At 41.5% G+C, this 15,999-nt stretch overlaps 1 protein-coding gene across 2 annotated transcripts in view; it reads right to left on the bottom strand.

Annotated features, from left to right (window-relative positions):
* Window positions 1-15,999, bottom strand: part of FHIT (fragile histidine triad diadenosine triphosphatase) — a 534,516-nt gene that overhangs the window by 66,541 nt on the left and 451,976 nt on the right. For both annotated transcript variants that reach the window (XM_088171351.1, XM_014872960.2), the window contains one exon: window positions 15,570-15,638. In XM_088171351.1, the coding sequence (XP_088027477.1) occupies window positions 15,570-15,638 (69 nt within the window). The remainder of the gene's footprint in view (window positions 1-15,569; window positions 15,639-15,999) is intronic.

The following is a 15,999-nucleotide window of genomic DNA, read 5'->3' as shown; positions in this document are numbered from 1 at the left end:
TGGGCCAGGCACCTGAGGAGTGGCTTTCTAAGAGGCACAGCCTTCAGTCCAAGAGATACTGCTGCAGAAAATACGTACTTGTACATTTTCTGCTATTCAGTGAGATGCTGAAAATAAAAGGAAATGAAAAATCAGTAACTCATTCAATTCAACGAGCAGATGCAACTTGTGCCCTTCCACACAGACTTCCCTATGCTAAATATTAATCATAACAATTAGACTTTCTAGATGACATTGTACTTTCTCAAACTGATGCAGAACACTGACTCGCTCCTCGAGTTCTCTGATGCCTGAACTCTTGCATTGCAATGCATAACATTAGAAGAATTAAACAATTGCAAGCTATACTGTTATGACCAAAACGACATAACTGAAGCAGTGTTCAGCTTCTGTGTGTGCTCTCTGAATACAATCTGAGCCTTTGTTCACAGCATTTACACCCTGACAATACACTACAAAGAAAGTTAGAAAAGCAGCAAGATAAAACCAAACCCAGCTGAGGATCAGACCTCCCAAGCCATTTAGTGAAGATGAGAATGAAAAGCTGTATCATTTCAATTAAACTCTCATCCACGTACTTTCAAGATCTACCTAGTCTGCATTTTTTAATCTATCAGGTTAAAATGAAGAACTGTTTGACCCCTGGGTTTTTTCATCATATTGACTGAGAGCTTACATTTGGCGCTTGCCATTTGAAATAATGCAGCCAAGTTTTCACTAGATAAAACTGAGAAAAAAACAATGGAATGAAAGAAACTTTCGTGCAAGTCCTGAAATAAGGGCTATTTGTGTAGGGTTTATTCTGGTTTGGTCCTGAACTGAACCTTGAGTCAAACACACATCCTCTGTCCAGGATTCTTTAGATTGGATATTAAGAAAAATATTATCCACTGAAAGCGCTGTCAAACACTGAACAGGCTGCCCAGGGAAGTGGTTGAGTCACCATCCCTGGAGGTTTGTAAAAGACATGTAGAGGTTTAGTGGTGGCTTGGCAATGCTGGGTTCACGGTTGATTCGATGATCTTAGAAATCTTTTCCAACCTAAATGATTCTTTGATTCTATCATTTTGTGCCAGTACTGCCATGGTCATTCCCTTGCATGGACAAGCCCTTATTAAAGCCATGCACAGAGATGGCAAACAGCTCTATTCCTCCAAAGGCAACACCCCACTCTTTTTCTTGCCCCCTTCCCCATGTTTGTGGGCTGTCAGATGAATCACTGGCTCTTTGAGATGACTATTTCATTAGGGGCTGTATTTTCCCCAAGTGTAGCCCACTTGTGTTTTGAGCACAGTTTTCATGCCCACGCTGTGGAGAGCTGCAGAGCTGACAGCCCAGCTGAGAAAAAGCTTTGAGTGTGAGGATTAGAAGAAATTTGCAACGTTGTTTGTAGTATTTTGTACTCCATTGTTCCCAGAGATAATGCCTTCCCTTTTACTTGCAAGATCTTTGTGTTCCTCACTACAATCAAGGAGAGGAAATCTCCTGACTGTAAACCTCTTTGTTCTATATTATCATTTCATGTTGGTTTGGTGTGTTAATCAACGTGTCAGTAATGGCTGCAAAGAGAACTTATTCAATCCTCAAATGAAGAGAAATCTGAGCTTTCTAACACTGGCACATTTTCTAGTGGATAAGCTTTTTCACAGAGTAATTATTTCATTTTCCAGAAAGATTACTGATTACATCACATTGGAAAAAACTAAGAGAGGGGCCCTTTATCTTCCCCATGTTTCTGCAATTCTTGTACAAACTTATACTTGTTACCAGGAAAAATGACAAATTTGCCATCTGATCAAAATGTTAACAAGGTAAGTGTCAGTGAGATGGATCACTGACTGTCACTGCAAGCCAGAACATGAGGATACATTGATATTTCTCAATATATTCACTGCTTCCCCAATGTTCGCTAACAACATTTCTACTGCGAGTGTAATAAATCACACAGAAATAACAAGCTGCATAGGATCTCTAGGATATGATAGATTTGTCATAATAGCAGCATCTGCAAGGTAGAAAACAATTGGTAATGATCTATAGAAAGACCTAATCAACTGTCATTTGCTATAATGTGGCAGACGAAGCAAAGATATGAAATCCATAACACTTCTTTAGCCACTGCCCGCCCCATACACATACACACGTGTCAAGTGGGGAATAGTAAAAAGAATTAATGAGCTTTGGGGTCGCAGAAGTAGAAAAGAAAGTTAATAGCATGCCCTGGATGCAATCATTAAATTATACACTGCTGAACAAGGCAAGGGATAATCACAGAAGCTGCACAGTCTTGTGACAGCAGTAAAGGCTTTTAGCAAGTCTGCGCCTCCTCCTTTGCTTTATTTCTTTTACATCTATTTCATTATTTTAAAAAGTACTTTATGCCAAAGTGGGGCTGGATAAGCAAAGGAAAAGCATATTCTAAGTTCACAAGGGGTCTCAGAGGACCGAAGTCTGTATGTGCCAAGGCTCCTGCAGCACAGGAGACCAAAATCAAATGTCTGTTTTGCACTGGGCTGTGCCAGGTCCCAAAGTGGCTGATGAGGCTTCAGTGTTGCTTTGCCTGCTCGCATGGGGGAGGGAAACACACACCTTCCAGAACACACATGCAAAATGTGCAGCTTCAGTTCTCTGAAACACGAAAGTCTAGCAGAACTACCTTCCTGGGAGCTCAAGGGCTGCCGAGGGTTAAAGCCTAAAGTCATGAATTTTAGATACTGAAATATCCTCTCTGCATCACATCCTCCATTGCCACCTGCCTACAAAAACTTGCAGGTGAAGAACCAACACTCACCTAGAAACCCAGAAGCTTCCAAGGTTACACAAACTGTTCAGTGGAGACTTTTCTTGCTAGCCACACCAGGAAAGGTTCTCTTGAAAACAAGGCAGTGTAGTGCATGCAAGGGGAATCCTGGGTCTAAAATTTCAAAAGTAAAATTCAATCCATTTTTATAAGGTTCAAATAAATCTCCTTTTCTTTTTTTCCCCCTTGTTTCGTTGTTTTTTTGTGTATTTTATTCCCCAGAAAGACTTGTAGAAGAATAATGGCTGCTTTGTGCTCCTTTGCTTACAAATCACATTTTGCTAAGTGAATGCATTTCTGAGAACACAGGAATTGCTGTGCTGCCTCAGCACAGCAGTGCTCTGCCCCAGCATCCTGCCTGGCAGCTGCTGCAGGAGAATGTGCAGGAAACCTCCTAGTGGGCAATTATGGGAAAACCTGTTCAGATCCAAAATTTTCTTCCAGTCCCTCTATCACTCAACAAAATTGGCACATCTTGAAACGTGGAGGTTTTTCTCTTTGCGTTTGTTTCAAGTCCTTCCCAATGTTTGGAACTTAGTATTTTTCCACATCAGAGAGCTAGCTAAAAGCTACATTTTCAAAAGTCCTTATCTTCCAGACTGGCACTAAGCAGAGCTGGACAGATTTTGGAAAGGACTCAGATCCTTGGTGAAATGGAACTGCTGAGTTCTTTTGCAAATCTGTCCTTAAAGGGTCACAACAGGAGCTGCTCTGTGTAGAGCAGTTTGAAAATCTGTCCTCAGTGGGAGGTGCTAAGCCTTCAGAAAGCTGGTGCTCAACACTTTTGATAATCTGGCCCCAAGTTAAGTATCAGGGGCCAAATTAAGTGATTTAGAGGCAGAAATACCCTATTGACTGCAGTGGAAATTTCCACTTGCCAATGAAGGGCTCAATAGGATTCTGGAATAATAGAGCCATGAAAAGTGGATAATGGATAAATAAACATCAAAGGGTAAGACTTTCCTTTTCAATCATGTCTGCTTGCACTCTGCATAAAAGGACTGAAATATTCTGACATGAAAGAAGGAGAAGGAATGGTTAACTGCACTGCCATGCATTTCCTTCTGAGATGAACACATCATTTCTTAGGAGCAGCAATTTCTCAGTATTCATATGACATAGTTGGTAAAGATGATACATGTCTTACATGATATGTAAGACACCAGTGGTACTTGAACCAGCCTCCTCTTCCTGTCATAGAATCATAGAAGGGTTTGGGTTAGAGGGGACCTTAAAAATCATCTAGTCCAACTGCTCTGCCATAAGCAGGGGCACCTTCCACTAGATGAGATTGTTCCAAACCTCATCCAATGTGGCATTGAACAATTCCAGGGATGGAGACATGCACCAAAGACAGCCTTACATCTCTCTAGTGCTTTTCCACTCTGGGAGTGAAGCTTTGCCAGTCAAGTTATTTTGCTTAGGAACAAATGACTTCCCTCTCTCTCACTTAGATATTTACAACATTCAGCCACTTCCGTTCATGATTTTGATCAAAAGTGAAGTTTGCACACAACTATTTTATGAGTGCTTGTGGTATTTTTGACAAAGAATTTCAGGGGAATTTGGCCACCACAGGGCTTGAACCTCAGGCAATTTCCCCACGTTCCCATGGCAATTTTGGTCATCCTTGCTAGAAAAATTAAGACTTCTGTCCTTCAGTTCGGATGGAATACCCCATTAATTAAGGCTTCCTGTACATTTAGAGGAGAAGGCTTGAGCATGAAGCTAAGGAGGGTAATGATCTTGTGGGCTAGATGGAAGTACATCTTGTTTCCTTGATGGCTTCAGGTCTATTCCAAAGCCCTGGGCAGAATACTGGTATTTACAGCTCCCTCTAACACACTAAAAAAATCCACACAGGATTCTTTGGAGCCATAGGAACAGCCTGTTCACAGAAGCTGAAGACATCATTTTAGGGGGACAGCAGGAAGGTATCAGAGAAGCTCATCCAAGGAAGAAAATTGGGCACCAGACTGATTATCAGAACAAGGTTATTTAGCAAGTGTTAATGTCAGCTTTCTGTTGCAGAAATTATTTGTCTTGGTGAAGCCACGATGTAACAAAGAAGAGAACGAGACATGAAGGATGTTGAACACTCCTTCCCCAAAGAGAGAGAGCAAGGCAGAGGATGAACATTTTCATTTCACCAGAGGAAATCTGGTTATCAAGATGTAATCTATTAATAAATGCTGTTCCATGTAATTAAAAGAAAACAACGACAATAACAAAAAAGCCACAGAATGATTGTGGACCAGCAGGAAACAAGAAACTCTCCATGGAGAGTGGCAATTCAGAGAACACCCACCATGTGGCCTACCTTCCCTATTCTCCCTCTAGAAACAGACCCATTTTACATATGGTCATTAAGGCACTAAAGCAAAAAGTATTAACATGATTCACATGTAGAAAACAAGGTTATTAGAAGTAGGGATCATTGCAGCATATTGTTCTCCCTAATAAGCATAGCAATGAGTAATTGAGTTTCAGGCAATCTCCAAGGTGGTGCTTTGTAGAGAAAACGGAACTTGGCATGATGTCTACTTTTCCTTTAATTACATTGCCCTAATGAGCAACTTTCTTTACTCTCAGCAAATTTATTTCTTGAGAAGAAGCAACAGTAATAAACACCTAAAAAGGATCACCAGGTAGCACCTGAGAAGAAACATCAGCAGCCTAAAATGACAAGAGGTTGCTAAAAGTGGTGGAAAAACACCAGATTGTTCTCAGCTTCATTATGCTTATCACTCTTAAAAGCAAAGTAAAGGATGTTAGTGGAGCACATTATCTAACCTGGGAAATGTCCTTGCTCTACTGTTATTTCCCTTTTGCACATATTCCTGAGAACAACCCAGAAACACGAAGTGCTGATACATCAATCCACAACTCCTCTGCTCACAGGGCAATTCTGCCTCATGCCCTTGTGCAAGATGAAAGGAGACAATCACATGCCAATAACATCCTACTGAGTGTCAATATTGCCACTGCAACCTAATACAGAGGATAAAGGGCTGGCTTTTCCAAAGTCTTTAAGGCATTTCAACATCTGACTCTTGTTGAAAGTTAGTAGGTGTTTTGCTTATATTTTTTTTGAAAACCATCTTAGAATCCACTTATGGCAAAGGGCCCCCTGAATCTGCCTTTCTGGAGACAAAAAGCTGGGACATTTCATACATATGTTCATTCTTATTTTTTCCCTAAGCATTTCCCAGGAGGCACCATACCAGTGAATACAGACCTCCTTTTCTACAGCTGGGTGAACATGCCACCTCAGGTTAAAATACCTGAGGTGTTCACCTTCAGAGAGCAGCAATTGCTGCTGCTCACAGGCTTTGGTTGAATGAAGCCAGTGCACTGCTGGGTGGCAATCAGACTTTTTTAAATGCCACTAGTATTATTCTTCAAGGAAAAAAAGAAAAAACAAAAAAAACCCAAAAGAACAACAATTAAAAAAAAAAAAGAAAAAAGAAAAAAAACAAACCAAAACAAAACGAAAAAAAAACCCCAACCAACCAACCAATAATGGAAGCAAAGTTCTTGAGAGCCATTCCAGTTTCCAATGTTGCTCAAAGCTGGGGAGCATATCCTGGAATATCTACCAGCTGCCTTGGGACCACACTTTCCTACAGGAAAGCAAGGGCTTCATATGTTTTATTACTCCATGTGGCTATGGTTGGGTGATCAATCCACCTTTTGCTTGTTCAGGGATTCATGGATGTATCTGCACTCAGCTGTTTTGCCCTGACTCACTCCAGGACTTCACAAGGTCCCCTCACCTCTCTGCATTAAACCTGCAAGTACTGTTACTTAATGTACTCACAGAGATGGGAGGAAACTTCATTTATATACATTTTTAAAAAATATACTCTGAGGTCTTCAAAACCCAGCTCTTCAGATGTAAAAGTGTGAAATGAAATTATCTTCAAATAGAAAATCGGAAAGCTCCAATGGCAGCAGACACTGAAGACCTTAAACGTTTATGCAGCTTTATGTATTGTTATTTCTTCAGTAAGCCTGCCACGGAAATGGCAGGGAAGAAAGTATGTTAGCACTTATAGACTACTCATAAATGCATTAAATGCAACTATTTTACTGAGAAAAAAGCCAGGAAGAGAGTGGAGGCCCATCTCCTATGGAGCTAATCTCAATTACTGCTCCCAGTCATGCTTCAGCTGAAGAGAACCCTGCATAGAGCCTGTGATGTACGTGACCTGGCAGTTGTGTGCATTTGCCCCTTCAAAGACACTCATGTAATGAATGAAAATAGACTTTTTCCTTACAAAAAGAAAGAAAAAAGTGATTGTTCAAGGAAAGGAATAATTCTAAAACAGGCCTTCCATTAAAACTCTATTTATTGCAATACCTTCCCACTTCCACAGAGATTACAATCCCTAGAAGCAAGATACCAGGACACAGAAGTAATTTACATAGGCAGAAGGGAGACACAAATGTTTAGCTGGATTTGCTTATATGTTTACCACAAACTTTTGATCAATTTTTTGCAATTAAATGCAGGAAGGGATTCTTTGGCAGCCTCATACACAGTGCTGCAGCTATCCGGGCAAAGTGGGACAAAGGCTGCCTTACTTCCCTGTTTTCCTGTTTTTTGGAATACCTGCCCTTGGATAGCTATAATTAGGCTGTAACTCAGCCAAGTGGGATTTTGACGCTTTCTTTTCCTTGGAGCTGTAAATGCCACTGCTCGATGTGGGCACCAGTTGTCATTTTCTCCTATTTTCAGGATACAAAAGCTGAAATGGGAAAAATGCTGCACTGCCCTACTTGAAACCCTTTCTGGGGCTCCCTGCAGCACGGGGAGGCACAGGCAGCCAAAAGAAGTTGTAAGCTCACTTTGCTAGCTGCAACTCCTGGTTGTCAGAAAGATAAAAGTTTCCTGCACATGCAAAATAGTAGCATGAGCTGTTTTTGAAAACAGATCATACATTTCTTGTGATTAATTGAATTTTGGAGATGTTTCATTTCTGCCCCCCAAGGAAATGATGTTAGCTCCTGTCTTCTGAGCATCCTGTATGTTTTAAAACACACACTTAACTCCACAGAGAATATTCCATCAGGGATATCAGTAAGTTGAAACTCTCTGAGGAGATCTCAGCCAGTGTGCAGTCACAATTCTTCACTCCCCCAGCCCTGACAGGTACCTGTGGGTCAAAGTGGGCATTTGGTCACTGTGGTGTCTCAGGGCACTGCTGGACCCCACCTGCCCCTATGGCACCACAGAAACTGAGCAGGGCTGCAAAAGCTAGCTAATAAATTTGAGGGCTGGAGAACAGTAGGAGAGAGGGGAGCAGATTCTCACATCATCAGGAGGGAAATAGGCTTTTAAAAAGCCAGTTGTGTCTGTGCACAACAATGAAGCTTTATGTCTATATAAACTGACAAGTCAAATTGTCCTCCCGGGCCCAATTCCCAACATCAGTGCCATTTGAGGCGATCGCTGCCTCCTGCCTCTGCAGCCGAATGGCTCTGTCTGCCAGCAAGGGCAGGCAAGATGATTAAAATAAGCATTAACAGAATGGTTGGTGATTAGCTTCTCCCTCTCCTTTTTTTTTTCTCTTTGCTTTCTCTTTTTTTTTTTTACATATAGTTTGGGCCCGCCAAAGATTGCTAAAGCCTGTTCTTCATTAGCAGCGTACTTAACAAGTGTAAATTTAAAGTATTCATTTTCTTAAGGCCAAGGATTAAAGCAATTAAGGAAAACTGCTGCAACCTAGCACCGAAGTCAATCCTTAACATGGAAAAGAAACAATGGTGCCTAATGTATTTAAATAAAACCAAATTGTGCACAATTATGCTAACACTCTGTTAAACTAAATTCTCACTCTGCTGCAATGTATTATTAAAATTTCCTTTCTGAAAATGAAATAACACTTTCTTTGCCCCCAGTATGGCAACAGGTCTGTGGTTAGTTTGCATTGCTTTCCTGGCAAAACCATTGCCAGGAAACAAAAGACAACACCCACTCTCATTCTATCCGCATTTTGCCATCAGCTTCTCGTCTCCTATGGCCTTAATCCCTTGCCAGGTCTGCACTGGACTCCAGGGTTGTTTGTGTTTACTGACTACCTGCTCCAATATCCCGAACCTTAAAGAGAACAGGCGAGCATTTCATTTGAAGTTTAAGGCGGTGTTTTAATTTGGCAAAAAATGTCTCTTTAGAAAAAGGCAGCTCCCTGATAGGTTTGTTTGCTTTCCATATCATCAATTCCAAAAAGCTGAGTACCTAGCATACTAAATGGGGCATGTTCTCCCCACCAGCAGGAATTCAGCTTACACTCTGAAGACAGTTTTACCTCAGGACTGGGAATACACAGGCAGCATTTGAGCAGGTCCAAGCACTGACAAGCACTGACTCATGGCCTCAGAGACCATGCTCGCTTTAATCTTCTTATCAGCAAGTTGTCCTTGGTTGAAGGCTCTTTGTCACAAAGTCAATTGCCAATGAAGTACCATCAAGGACACAAAAGAGCAAATACTGCATGAGCTAAACACAATAAACATCCTACACGGGGAGCCCGGAGATCCTTTGCAATGGTCACAAAAATTTGCATCTACTATACAATAGATGAAGTGTAAGTGGTTCCTGGCAGCCAATATCTTTTAACCTGGGAGGACAATGATTGCAAAATCCCTGAGGCAGGAAAGGGTAAGAAGCATCAAGAGCAGTGATGGAATGCAGGGAGACAGCCAGAGAAGAGGGCAGTGAGGCTTATCCATGATATGTAAAATGCCAAATGTGCATTGCCTTCCAGACAAAGCCTAGGTGTAAAGGGCATGTGTATGATCATGAGAGATGGCTGCCTTAATGGGAAACCTTCAACACTTCTAATTCCTTTTTATAGCTGAGCTATTTCCATTTCTCTAGATCCTAGGGAAGACATCACTATGACTTAAATGGCTCTTAATCAGATTATAATATCCTGCTATCTTAAAGTAAATGCAACAACACAGACAGCATAGAGGAAGGCCTCAGAGATTTCAGGTGTCAAATTAAGAAATAACTCACAGGGTTGGAAAGGGCAGAAAATACCATGAACAATGGGGTTTTCATCTAGGGAGATAAATGTGACCATAGGACATCTCTCAGTATTGCTACTGGGCCTTACTGAAAAAATTGTCAGCTTTGCCTCATGTAGGCATGGCATAAGCTTCCAAGGCATGCCAGCATTATCAAGGAGGTTTCCAATCCTAATCAGACAGAATATTATGGTCCAGAAAATAAATTATCCTGTTTAAAACAAAAAAAGAAATTCATTTGATGGGGGAAAAAACCCCCATTGTTTCCAGTTAACAAAAGATGAGTTTTTTGTCCATCCATCTTTAACATCAAAATCATAATTATTGGCTCAGTTCTAGGTTCTACCACAATAGTCTCAGCTGGAAATATTCACACACAGTTCATCTGCCCTGCCCTGCTGGAGTCACTAAAATATCACAAGACTCAGGATGCAACTGGGAAAGGCTCATACTCCTTGGCTAGGAGAACCTCCTCTGATGCTTGCAGTCAGAAAAAGCAACATTGGCAAGACCAGAGTAAAATCCAAAGCCTATTGGAAAGGATTTATTTGCTGCTGCATCAGAAGATTGGGAAATAAACTTGTACCTGGGAAAAAAACACCTCACAGAGCTTAAAAAAACACCCGACAAAACTACTTCGACTGTGTGCTCCTTCTGTCCTTTTCTATGGGCTTAGCCATGCAGGTTACAGAAAGAGCAGGGTCTAGCCCCAGGTGAGTTCAGATGCAGCAGACTGATCTCCCAGCAGGCTGCAATATGTTCCCAGAAGGTACAATATCATTCTGAGGCCAAGGAACAGCCTATTAGCTCTGCATGCCATTAATTTTCATGAATAGTTCAATCTGATGCTCACAGGAGCTGTTGGGCATCTTTCCATTTTGTCTCACAGGACCTGGATGAGGGCTTATTTATCTTTTTCCTTCATACCTTAGCTCTAAGCCTAAGCAGTTCAGTGCAGCTGTGCAGGTTTCCAGCCCTCTGCCAGGCTCGGTGCCCAGCAGCAGGCAGGATGCTGTCTGCAGGTCGGAGTGATGGCATGTCACAGTCAAAGCCATTCAGGGAGAATTAAACTTCAGGCTTGTTCGACTAAACTTCTGAATTCACCACAGTTCCCCTGTTTTGCCAGCCTGAAGAAACAGCCCAGCAGGTTCTTGACTCATATGCCAAAATGCCTCCTTCATCCTCCCTGGAACTGGAAATGATTACTAATAGGTATTCTTGCTGAAATGATTTAACATAACGCGCTGAATGAGATCACTAAGTCAGAGTATCTTTTCCTAAGTGACTCTCTCACTGCTTGCCTGAATGCCAGAGGGGAAGGAGGATAGCATGAAGTGAATTCTTTTGCTAGCTTTTTACAAAATCTCATAAATTACTGAAGAACTCACAGTAGGAAGTTCCACTCAGGTTCATTACAGGAGATCCGTGATGCGGGTCTGGCAGGCAGAGGAGGATGGAGACACAGGGGTTTGGGTTCACCTCTCTCTTTCAAGCTTTCCCCTTTTCCAGTGCTCTCCAGTCTGGGCTGGGAGCTGAAGACAGGCAGTGAAATGAGGTGGGCATGAGAACAAGGCTGGTGAGGGGCTGGGCACTCTTTGCCCTGCGTGCACAGCCCTGGGTGTGCATCACTGTGGCAGCTGCATCTGTTACAGGAGGCTGCAGGCACCAATGAAACTCAGAATCTGGGGAGGGTGTGTGCACCACAAAACTCACCTGAGCATGCCAGGGATACTGAGAGGCCAGGCTGCCCTTACCCATCCGAGTCTGTCAGCCTCAAAATTAACTGATTGAGGTCAGCACTCCTAACAGGAGTGCAGAGTTTTGATTGAGTCTTCCTTTCTGAGAAAGCCCCATCGTCCCTGGCCCAGTACAGCTATTACCTGCCAACCTAAAGGATGATGAATGTTATTTATATTGCAGTAATGGCTAACCACTCAGTGGAGACGAGGGACAGGCTGTGCTATGGACTTTTCAAACACCCACTGAATGAGGGCTGCCCACAGATGCCTGGAAGTGCTGAGACTTTTCAGGATAATGTTCTTGAATGCCTTGGACATGATGACCTCCAGCAACTGCAGCACTTGTGCTGACTGCAACAACAAAGGGGGCTGTTCTACAGTAAAGATGTTCATTCCTACCAAATTCTTATCAGTCACTGTGACATACCCTTATAATAGCAAAGAACTCATCTACTTCAAAGCAAGCAACTACTTGATAAGAGGCTTTTAAGTTCCTTGATCAAAAAATGTGAAATATAATCTCTTTCAAACCAAACCGAAAACATAGAGGTATAAATTGTTATTCTAATGGAAAGTATTCCTAATATTTAGCTGCTATTGTTCTGCTGTTCAAGAAATAAAGTGAATCAATGAATAAGAACTACTCAAGATGAAGATGGGAAAAGTAATCTAGCAATAGTAAAAGATGAAGGGCCTGATCCTATTAAAAAAACGCGTAAGACTAATTTAACTTTGGCATGTGCACACTTGCAGGATTAAGCTTCAAATAATTACAGAGAAATTTAAGAACTGATAAACAATAGCTTTAGCTGTCCACTACAGGGAGCCCAGAGAGTGGATAGCTGACACTTCCCAGGAAATACCCTTTCAAGAAATAGCCCTGCAAAGATGCAGAGGAAAAACAACTAAAATATTCAATGCAGATGGTCTTTTTCTATTAGTGATTCCCTTTATATCTTGGAAAAATCACACAGTGACTCCTTTCATATGCACTGAGGTAAAAAAACCTAAATATTAAGTGACACATTCTACCACGGAATGCCTTACAGAAGGTGCTGTGAAATAAGTGTCAGCCCCTCTTCTATTCCTTCTACAATTAATTTTCCACTGCTACAGTTCTAAAATATATCCAGAAATCAGCAGACATTTGTGTCTATCAGATACCTGATTAAAATACAAGTGCTAAGAAACACCTTACTTTTAATTATACTCTTTACACTTAAAAGCTGCTTTGGACAGGGCTGTGTCAGAGCTTCATAGCCAGAAGCCTGAAGATCTCAGAGCCCAAACAGACTAAGCAGGGAACAACCTGATTTGTTTTCTTCTGCCTTTTCCATCAGATGAGTGTTCACATCAAAACTGAATGGGAGAAATTAAGCACACAGGGAGAGACTGCAAGAACTTTCTGGCTGTCTCAACTCTAGAAGTCTCCTAAGAGGTCGGATGTCTCAACATCTGGGCATTCCTTTCACTGTCAGACATTAAGAGCAGTGGGATTTATCAGCAATCTGCTGAGCATATACAGATGACAACTGCAGAGCTTGGAGGGCTCAAAGGCATTTGCAGACAGAAAGGGGTTTGCAAAAGACATGTTGAGCCAGAGCTGAGTCCTGGAGCCTGTGAAAATTGCTCCCAATTGCTGTTAAACCTTTAGCTGTGGTAGTTAAACCAGGCACTGCAACATGCACAATTTATCCTAGGTGTGCTTTACCATTGCACAGACTGTTTGAGGGAGGCTGATCAGCCTCCATGTCACATTTTACCAGGGAAAGGCCTTTGGGATGATTTTGGAAGGTGGTCTTTGCTGCCTAAAATACAACTCCATCTATCACTCAAATACATGGAAATGAAGTGTCGTTTATGAACAGGTTTTGGATTTTTAAAGTACAAATTTCATGAAAAATAGATTTAGAGCTCTCTCCAGCACCCACATCTCACCTAATGGTACTTCATCCCTCGTTGATTTCCAGCCTGTTGCCCCTCCATGATCTACATATCTTCCTAAATCTTTTAAAGTATCTTCTTGTCAAAAGGATATGTATGACTTGCTGACATCACACAGAGATGCAGTATATCAAAATGTTTTTGCTGTCCTGACATAAGCTCCAAATTATTTCCAAAGTCAGCCGTATTTTCAATAATTTGTCCCCTTTTCATTTTTCAAAATAGCTTTATTCACTTATGATAGCAAATTCCTCAAGTCCCTCCATCTTCAAACCAGACAGTGATAGAACTCGGCACCAAACCTTTTATAGCAGCAAATGTGTTTTTGTTTCCCTGGCATCCTAAAAAAAAATAAATCTTTCTTCAGCTACAGTCTGTATACAAAAGTGTGTTAGCTCTGTGGTGTTCAAGAATAGCTAGTTAGACTCTGAGGCTATACATTCTTCTGCTAAAAGATACATTATCACATCTATGTCTAAATATTTATGCTTCCTGTTTGCTAAAAGCAACACCTACAATTGCTATAATTGGAAATGACAAAATAAAAAAGAAAATCTTCCCTAATTTGCCATCCTTCTGCATCTAACAACACTAAATATAGAGTCTAGTTCATTAGAGTTTTGCCTGTTTCTGTTCAGCTATAATGAGGGACAAATAATTGTGTTAAAAAGAAGCAAATGGAATTGTAAATATGACAGAAATGGAAAGAGATTGGATGGGTTGATGCAGCATCTGAAACCCCTTAACACATGTGAAAATACATGAACCATACAATTATTTAGGTGGAAAACACCTGTAAGACCAGTGAATCCAACCATTAACCCAGCACTGCCAAGCCCATCAGTAACCCACAGCCCTGAGAGCCCCATCTACACATCTTTTAAATACCCCCAGGGATGGTGGCTCTTCCACTTCCCTGAACAACCTTTTCCAGTGCCTGGCAACCCTTTTGATGTTAACTTGTGCCTCATGCAACTGCTTTTAACCACCACACGAGCAAAGATTGCCATCATTTCTTTCCACTGGATCTCCTTGCTCAGCAGTCTCATTAAGGTTTTACCCTTATTAGTGGGGTTTTCAGGCACTACACTTCATATAACTTGTCAGTAATATGCTTTCTTCTCCATTTTTGCATAGTGAAGTAATTGAAAAAATTTAAAACACATCACCATTTTTTTTTTTTGTGAGTGGGGACTTGTCATCATGTAGATATCACAAAGGAAAAAATACAAAAGCAGAAAATGTCATGGTGTCTCTTTCAAGCAGATGGTATTGCAGTAGCACTGAACAAGTTTATATTAATTACTTTTAGAAAGAGAAGGAGATGTCATATTTCAGATAGAGGATCCTACCAAACCCACAAAGAACAAGCCATAAATTTAACAATAGTGAGATTTTTTCATAGAATCATTGTGACAGCTGTCAAACTGGGGAAAACTTTTTGTTAATGCCAGTACAATTGCTCATTTAAACAAAAGCCAGTGATTCAGTCACACTGGAACAGCTCATGAGTCGAGCTCTGCTGCACAGTCTGCACACATGCAGATATTCCATCTATATGCAGAGTTGCTCTTTAATTTCCATCTTTGGGGCTACAGTGTGATTTGTCCAGAGCTGAGCAGAGCCCTACAATCAGGCAGAAGGCGATTTGTGATGGAGCTGTAACAAGCTGCCTGTGTTTTCTCTGCTTGGAAGGGGGAGCTTTGGCACTCCAGGCAAGCAGTCAGTGTAGGACACCTTCCCTGCATGCCAGGCTGACCATGTGGTCACTCTTTTATCTTGTGCTCTCAAAATAAAAGAGCAGAGTTTATCTGTAGAGATGCACCCTGTGTGCAGTGACAGACCAAAATACCAAAGGTGTCAACTGTATCCTCCCTCAGAGAGGGAGCTCACAAGGAAATCACAGTACGGATCTTGGTGCTGTCACAGGATCTTTGCAAGCAAAAAAATGCAGAGATCCCATCCCTCCACCCATGGGAGGGCCTGGACCATTAAGGCAATTTACTAACAGCAAAACCAACTCTGAAGAAGAAATGAAATGTAACTCTTACCTCCTCGTAGACATCATCATTCCTGCTGAAGTCTCCAGCCCTCCTTGGCAGCACGTGGACATGAACATGCTGGCAACGTGAAACAAAATAATGGTGATTATCAAGTTCATGACTTTCTTTTCTGAACTTTCAGCATTATTCTCAACACACACAAGGAACTGTGCACAGGCTCCCACAGCATTATTTTCAGAGGAAAATACATTAACCTGTTCCATAACTGTGTCTCAACTCTTTGGAGAATATAAAAGATGAAAAACATGAGAGAGCAGCCCTGGTGTATTATATGAGCTTCAGAGTGAAATGCCTGGAAGTTTAGGGGCTCTGTGGAATTATTCATAGTTGTCAGTCAGAGACATATTTAGCCACAGCTTTGAAATAACAATGTCCCTTGGAGCTGAGAGTTGTGTCTTTGGAATAGAGGGGAATAAGG

Source organism: Sturnus vulgaris, chromosome 11 (genome assembly GCF_052056855.1).
Source record: "Sturnus vulgaris isolate bStuVul1 chromosome 11, bStuVul1.hap1, whole genome shotgun sequence".
Taxonomy (NCBI): Eukaryota; Metazoa; Chordata; class Aves; order Passeriformes; family Sturnidae; genus Sturnus; species Sturnus vulgaris.
The sequence above is the reverse complement of the archived record's forward strand: the minus strand, read 5'-3'. Positions and strand labels throughout refer to the sequence as shown.